The sequence below is a fragment of the Lates calcarifer genome, linkage group LG20, assembly GCF_001640805.2.
Source record: "Lates calcarifer isolate ASB-BC8 linkage group LG20, TLL_Latcal_v3, whole genome shotgun sequence".
NCBI lineage: Eukaryota > Metazoa > Chordata > Actinopteri > Centropomidae > Lates > Lates calcarifer.
In genome coordinates this window covers 9,974,374-9,982,853 of record NC_066852.1, presented here as the reverse complement: position 1 = coordinate 9,982,853, position 8,480 = coordinate 9,974,374, and the positions used below count along the sequence as shown (strand labels likewise).

The window sequence follows — 8,480 nt, the reverse complement described above, 5'->3', positions numbered from 1 at the left end:
AGCAAAATTTCAAAGTCACTGACAAAAATGTTTACCATACAATACTGGGGTAGTTGTCTTGTCTTATTTTTCTCAAAAAGAACATTTGCTTAGTATTCATATATGCCTGCTTAATTCAAACTTCATTTATGTTTTACAGAGGAATACAGACAAGGTAATTATACCCACTTGTGTGAGGTAAATTCTGCCATATACATAAAACTGAGGAAACGTTTATCTATGTGCGCTACACACAGTCGTGCTATGGGTGGCGCTGTTACTCTTTTGTCTTCCTATTCAGCAGAGACAGAAGAAGAAGAAGAAGAGAGGAGGCGGAGATCCACGTTAGTTGGTGGTTTATTAGTAATAGTTGGTTAGTCTTCCACCGCAGTCAGGCAGCAGTTTGGCAGCATTTTAATTTCAAAAATGAACGGGTTAAACGAGGAACCAATGGCGCCACAGAACTTTCTTTATGGTGAGATAACTTGTGTTTTTATGTGTGTGCGTGACTTGAGACTGCCAGTGAGTCTGTGTCCTCATGTTTGACTTCTGGTAGCATAGCAGATATCAGGACCAAGAGAAACGTTATCATTTAGCTGCACTTGGTCCTGAAAATGAAAGGTAACGTTGCTGTTGTCATTTTAAAGCGTTTAAATTTTTAAATACATTGCGTTATTCACAACTGTAACACTGTAGCAGGGGGCTGAATGAGTCCTGGGGAACGGCGCGGTCTGAATTGGTCATACACGTGTTGGTTATCAACATGGCGCCGCCCGTGTTCTCTGAACAGTGTTGATATTTAAGCGTTTTCTTTCCACGATGCTTTGAATTTGTTTTGTGGTTTGATTTGACATGTCATTTTGATTAACTGTGAACTTTGGCCAACGTTAGAGCTGATAGTTATTCAGCTCGAAGGTGGAAAAAATCTCAACGTGGGTTGAAACACATGCGGACCGCGCTGACTTCCTTCTCTGAATTAAAAATGTAGACCCCACTTAACCTTTAACTCTCTCAGCTCAGTTACAGGACCACTAAATACTCAGTGTGACTGCGTTAGCTAACGGTTCAAGTCTCTACATATCAACATGACTTTAACTGGTTTCCCTTGATCATATGTCCATCACTCAGTCTAACTTTGCCTGATGATTCAGACTACAGAGGAAAATATTTTCCACACATGTGATATGTTAAAACTATTCTCCCCGCGGTGCATCTTTGCTGCCAGATGCTAGATGTCTTTACATGGTGTTCACCAACTATGCACAGAATAGCATCTCTACTTTTACTTTACCAAAATGTGATGTAAAGCAATATTTGTAGCTGCATAAGATGGTCTTTGTCTGCCTTTGTTGTAACAGTTTAAGTCTCATCTGTCATGAAGTATTTTCAGTTTAACAGTGATGTTGAAGCATTTTTGCCATCTAAACAAAAATTTCAGCGAAACTTTAAAGATAATTCTCCTAATTGAGGGGGGATTCCCTGTGCCAGGACCATGTGGGCATATTCACATCAGTAGTGTGTATGGCTCCCTCTTGTGTGCACTGGAAACATAGCACTTAACTTTTATGCAGTGAAGTCACTTAAGACTCTGCAACTCTCAGATTGTTACTGTTGCGGTGGTTTGTGTTAGTTATTTGATTAATATTTAAAATCTTTTAATCAGGGTGTGTGCTGGAAGCTGGAAAGGAGGTGGTGTTCAATCCTGATGACGATGACTTTGAGCATCAGCTAGATCTGAGGATGGTAAGTGCCCTGACTTTCAACGTGTTCCACAGGATTTGTAAGAAATGCTGTAACAAATATTTTTGTAAGTGACCTGTGGATTTTCGATTTAATTGATTAGTCAGTGGGAACAAAATTAATCTGCAACTGTTTTGGCAATTGATTAAGTGATTAAGAAAGCCAAACGTTCTATGGTACCAGCTTCTCAAGTGAGACAATATGGTGCATTTCACAGTCCTACAATATTTTGGCTTTTGGACCAACAAGGCGTTTAATGACATAACCTTGTGCTTTGAAATTAATATTAATCAGTAATTACAATAATCATCAGTTGAAGTGTTAAGCTGATGGATCGGTTGCCCATCAGCTGAGAAACAATCCAGACACTTTTAGAATAAGGTCCCTTGTGTCTGGATGTTTGTTTTCAGAGTCTGAATATGAAATAAGCAAACAGAATTTTAAATGATGAAACTAAATTCATATTTATTATTAAAAAATGCATTTTAAATGTAATTGCTAGGTTCTTTTGTGGCTGTAGTTGGCTCAAAATCCACATCCTGTACTGTTTTTCCTTTTTTTCCCCTACACATTAGTATTTTATGTTTAAGCTTCAAACACAATTGAATTTGAATCTTCACTACATGCTTTTCTAACCAGGTCAATGTTTTTGCTTACTTTACTTTTTTGGGTACAAATATGCAAACAACCATTTAACTCGGTTTCTTACAAATGTCCCTGAAATCTGTTTAGTTTTTTCAGTCAGTATCAAAATTCAATAACCTTATGTTGATGTTTGGTGTCACAGAGAAATGAATAAAAGCATTAATGGCACAGACTGCAACTTCATGCTGTAAATGATGTATAATTGTATAAATGGGAGAAGCATGTTGTACTGTAATAGTGTACTGTTTTACTTAAGAAGCCTCCAATTTCTAATCAATTAGTGATGCATGTTACCATGGTTACCAGATGATATCCCATAAATGGTTATACACAACACATAACAGATTGCCAAATGTAAAAAAAAAAAAAAAAAAAAAAAAAGAAAGAAAGCAATCAGCAGATGGATTTAATAGCGGTTAACTTTTGAATTCCTTTTATCATGAACCAAACAGGTTTGGTGCGAAATCACTCTAACCACAGACTTACAGTGGATTCTTGCCTTGCTCTCTTTAGGCCTGTGTGGACCCCAGCACAAAAGATGAACTTCACATGGTGGAGGTGGAGGGACAAGACACAGAGGGTCAGAAAATCAAGGCAGCACTGGTTTCACTTAAGCCCTCTACCCTGCCCAGTGTAAGTAAACTTCTTCTGAAGTGTGTTTGCTTGTGTACAGATGCACTAAACAAAGTGTCCTCTCATCACCTGCCCTGTGTAAGATACTAACTAATATTAACAGCCCCTGCATTCACTAATTTGAATGCTTGTTTGCAGGTTTGTCTTGGTGGTTTCACAATCACACCCCCAGCAGTTTTTCGTCTGAAGGCAGGTTCTGGGCCAATCCACCTCAGTGGACAACACCTTGTCAGTGAGTATTTGACACGAGAATGTCAGGGTGAGGTGTATTCAAGGAAAGTGCTCAGCCAGCCTTTTTTGTGTCACTACATATCTACACTTTTGCTGGAGGAACCTTCCCCAACATTTCTTAATTGCTCTTACAGTGATGGAAGCCGATGAGTCTTTTGACGAAGACGACGACGATGAGGACGAAGAAGAGGAGGACGTCAAAACATCGAAGAAAAGACCTGCTACCTCTCCTGCCCTCAAGGCTCAGGTTTGTTTGACATCCCTTGCGTTTGTAGTTTTAAGTTTGTCAAAAATGGAAATGAAAACAACTCACATTTTGCCTCCTTCCAGAAAAAAATGAAAATGGAGATGGAAGAGGATGATGACGACGAAGATGAAGACGATGATGATGAGGATGATGATGATGAGTGAGTGTCAAGCTTCACACATTGGCACAATGTTGAAACCTTTTCCCATTTACATTCACAAAATTCAACACAATCAAAAACTTTTTTCAAACTAATGGACTTGTTTACTCAGTGATCTCTCTAAAACAATACAGCATATTAATGTAGGTTATACAACAAGTCGCTCCGACCAAGCAATCTGATCAAATCAGCATGACCGCACGCCTTACTCATCACTAAAAATATTACCCCACCATATACATTTTACTTTGTTGGTAATAGTTATATAATCACAATGTTACACTCAAGGGTGTGCTTTAACGTCATTTGAGCACTTCAGTGATGCTTGCCGACCTCGGCACACGCGCCTCAGCTTTCTCCATCAGCTGTGTCGGTAAAACTTAAAATTCATGTAAAAGTTTGCAGTTGCAGAAGCTACATCTGTGTGAGTAAAAATGCAGCATCTTTGTTATAACGTGGTTGATAAAAGTAAGCATTTATTTGTGCAGTAGGCTGTTGATTTAGTTCGGTAAATTCCGAGACCTCGATAAAGCATTAACGTCAGCTCAGAGTTCACTCATCTGAGACTAGAAAATCATTTCTGTTGCTAGGTCATTACTAAGGGTCTGATTATTTGCTGTAGTAGTAAACTCGGTTCCATTACACATAGTAGTCCACTGGCGTGACTGTTTGCAGAAACAGTTTGCACCCTGGCATTTTATCAGGTATGAGTGTTTCCTCCCATTAAAAGGGACTTTTTCCTCTCCACTGTCACAATGTGCTTGCTCAGGGTGGGAACTGAGTTTCACGTCATAATACTGTAAAGTATTCAGCAGTTAAATTAGGTTTCATCTCCCCGAGTTAGACATTTCAAGTTAGTCCTTTTTTAGTGCAAAATTTCCTTTGTTACTTTCCCAGTTGTTCCTGCAGCTAAACAGTGAAACACAAAGAGGGAATTCTATACTAAAATGCTGTAACATGAGATCATGCCCACTTGATTTGTTTAATTCAGACAGATGAAGCCTCATAGTACCAGGATTTCAACTTTGGGACACATTTTTGCATGAAGCGAGGACTTTGGATTTTGTCCTCTATTGCATCCATTGAAAGAACAAAAAGAAGGGGATCGAGGGTGGCTGACTGTTTTACGACGGACTTGAAAATTTTGACCCTATCTATTTTTTAAAAACTCTAAACTTACTGAACATTTAATTGTGTCATTGAATGGGTCCAGACACTTTTATTTTCTCATAAGGGCTGTAGTCTGACAGTTGTCTTGAGTATACCCTTTACTGCAATGTACAATATTGCATTTTGTTCAGCTGGCTAACTCTGGTGGACATGCTATTGTAACTTGATTTTAAATGCCTGCCTTTAAATCGGACTGTTTTTTCTATCATTGGAAATGACTTGGCTAGTCTGTACTGCTACCTGAAACAGTTAAGCTATGTTTTGGCACTGGGATTGTGTTTCAGCACTGGGGACAACAGTTTGGACCGCTTTCTCTGGTGGCATAATTAGACAACAGGCACATTCATTTCAGTCTTAAATTTAAGCCTTTTATCAAACATAAAGCACAGTTAATAGTGATAATAACACACAGAGGATCATGTTAATAAGTCTTTGCTCAGTTTTCTGGCAAAAGACCAAAACAGTGGAGTATCTTAGCATATTTATAGAGAGAATATTGTAGCCTCATACAAGCCTTTCCAAAATACAGTAATAATCTATATCTGTTCAAAATAACTGGTCAAGTATCAGCAGGAAATAGATTACTTAATTTGTGATAAATGTTGAAAACAAACATCTTTTACAACATCTTTGTAATGATTTGGATATTTCATAACTGTTAACTTTATGGTTTTTTACAGTAATTTTTAATCCTGATGTTTTTTTCTGCTTTCAGGGATGATGAGGAGGATGATGAGGATGAGGAGAGCGAGGAGGAAGAAGAATCACCCGTCAAGGTAAGAAACAAGATTTACGGTTTTGGCAGCACCAGCTGAATGAACTTCAGCTCGCTCTTTCACCAACAGCTTTTTTTTTTTTTTTTTTTTTTTTAACAGGCCAAGCCAACACCATCCAAAAAAACAGCTGCTGCTCAGAATGGCAAGAGTCCTAAATCCAACACTCCACCTACAAAACAGGTAACACTTTTTATCCTCTGAATAGTGTGCACTCGATGCATGTAGTCAGTATATTAATATTTTCAAAAATCCTAAATGCCCCTGAAGCTTTCCCATCTCAATTAGAATTTCTCCAGCTGGTTGAAAAGTAATGCTCAAACTATTCTCTTTGCTAATGCATAAACTTTATGTTCATAATAGGAGAAGACCCCTAAAGGTAAGGGAGACAAGTCACCGAAGACCCCACCAACCCCTAAGGCAAATTTGACTCTACCTGAGATTAAAGCCAAGATGATGGAAGCGGTGAAGAAGGTTGGTTTTCTTTTTAAATCAATTTTATTTATTAGTCCTTTTTCCTCTGTCAAATTTTACCTTTTATAAATAATTATTAAATAAAATTTGAATCCACTCATTCACTTTAATTCTTTCCTCGTTACAGGGAGTGACATTGCCCAAAATTCAGCCCAAGTTTGAGAATTTCTTGAAGCACGGTTATAAAGTCTCAGATGCCAAGGTACAGTATTGAGTTAAAGGTGCTTTGTTGTCTTAAACTATTTTATTTTGAGTTGATTGGCTATAAAAAAAAAAGAGAAATTTGGAAAGGAATTTTGGCATCGATATATTTGGCACAACTAATGCTCATTCACTGAGTCTATCACAACCACTGAAACTGCTTAATTTAAACTTTGGTCACGGCTAACTTTTCTATTTGCACAAACAGATTTTTAACAGCTGTAATTTGTCCTACAACAGTTTTATTTTTTTATTCGATAGAGTAGATAGATTACAGGAAATGTGCATCTTTCTAAATAGGAATATGTTTTTGTCAGTAAAAAAGATGAGGGGAAAAAGACACAATCATGGTCAAAACTCAGTGTTTGCTCTGAGCCCATTTATTGATCCTACCACCAGGGAGCGCCAAAGTCTGACATTTTAAAACTCACAGTGGAAGTAATTGTTTATGCAGGGGAGCAAGTCCATAATGTAGATTTGATTTTGATTTAAAATTTTGTCTTAATGCCTGACACATGCTTGGGCCATCACATTAACAGCCTTTTTTTTTCTCTATAGGTCATTGCAGAGCTGTGGAAGTGGAGACAGACGGTGAAGGATGCTAAATAACAGTCTAAACAGTAGTTTTATTATCTCTTTTTATGACCTGTTTATACCCATAGCACCTCTCAAACCCTCTGAAGCCAAACTCAGTGCCTCACAGTTGTCATGAAGTCATTCAAAGTCTAATCCAACTCCACCTGCCCTCCTGTATGAAGAGACTGGATAGTTGGTGATGTGGATGTTGACAGTGCACTGTGCTGTTGTCTTTCCACATCCATCACGCAGTCACTGGGGCAGAGAAATTATCTGGTTTGATGAATAAACCCTGGGAGAACCAACATACAAATTTGCATCTTTGTAAATGTGTAAATAAAACTCTCACTAGATTTTTGGCAGCGTTGTATGCAGGAATGATTAAAATGCATCATCATTACACAATTAAAAGCACACATAAGACTAGTAATTAAGTCGCTCAAGAGACATTAACTCCACATCCATTCAACACAACGTCGGCTAATATTGGCCATAGTTACATTGTTTGTCAGTTTTGGTAAAAGCAGAAGATTTGTCTGGTACCATCATAAACATAAAAGAAAACTTGCACTTTTTGAAATGTTTTGAATGTTTATGCTATTGTGAGATTCCTATGGTAAAGGTCCCCTAACAAGAAACACCTTATTTCTGTTTGAAACGTTGTATCAGAATTCAAAATACTCTTATTCTTTTTCATGTATTTTACCGTCCGGAAATAGTCAACCATTTGGTATACAGCCACAAGTGCGGCACCCTATACATTTCATCTCTGTGGAAACTGGTTGGTTTAAGTGCTTTATGTTGCCGTGACTACTGATAGCCCATAGGCCAAAGGTTAACTTCTTAACTCTGTGAGTGACTGAATGCATGAAGAGATCTGTGAATGAGTTATTTTTTTATGGGTTATTAAATCTTTCCAAAGCAGATGTTGCAGAGGTGGAGAATTCTTGGAGATGTTCATCGTTGTTCTAAGACATACCACCTGTCAGAGTTTAAGAAAGCCACAAATTCTGTGCTCATGTGACCACTTAAAGGTCGAAATGTAAATGTTGGTGCATTGGACCTGTTAAAGCAGAAGATCATTCCGTGTTTGCAAAGAAACATGTAAGTTTGTTTGACTATAAATATGCTGTGGGTTTGGATTATCCCAAAATTGATTTAAATAAAAACATAATGTGAATCCTTTTCCATTGTTCTGTTTCTCTGCAATTAGATAATTGCACCATTTTGAGGATGTTAGATGCAGTTAGATGATTATTTCCCTTACTTGGTTTCCTTAAATACTATCTATACTATCTTCTTGCAGTTAACATTTCAAGAACAGAAAATTGTCTCTTGCAGGATCCAAGGTATCTTGATTTTTGCATCACTTGTAGAAGTGTGCCCAGCTGTCTCTTTGGTAACATGTCCTAAATAGCCTGATTTCCTCCATATGCATGTAGACAGAAGTTGCACGGTTTTAGTACCAAGTACATGATTGTTAAAAAGGCATATGTTACATCTTGATACTCCAAAAAGCACTGATGAAATGAGAGAAATTACATGCCATATGTTGTTACTGAGCTTTTCTGAAAAGCATCATGCTGTTATATAGATGGTACATCATTCAGTCCTCTGGCCAGCAGCCAGTCTGTCTCTCTCTGCTGTCTGT

At 37.8% G+C, this 8,480-nt stretch overlaps 1 protein-coding gene across 2 annotated transcripts; it reads left to right on the top strand.

The window, feature by feature from the left end:
• Positions 1–285: 285 nt before the first annotated feature.
• Positions 286–8,014, top strand: npm1a (nucleophosmin 1a). Of its 2 annotated transcripts, none has more exons than XM_018691345.2 (11): positions 286–454; positions 1,643–1,722; positions 2,878–2,997; positions 3,136–3,229; positions 3,363–3,475; positions 3,559–3,635; positions 5,521–5,581; positions 5,681–5,761; positions 5,942–6,052; positions 6,180–6,254; positions 6,812–8,014. In XM_018691345.2, exons 1-11 carry the CDS (start codon positions 406–408, stop codon positions 6,860–6,862), a joined length of 912 nt encoding a protein of 303 aa, XP_018546861.1. In that variant the 5' UTR covers positions 286–405; the 3' UTR covers positions 6,863–8,014. The 2 variants fall into 2 exon arrangements, with proteins under 2 accessions (XP_018546861.1, XP_050934355.1); XM_051078398.1 differs by lacking the exon at positions 286–454 and adding an exon at positions 579–600.
• The last annotated feature ends 466 nt before the right edge of the window (positions 8,015–8,480 follow it).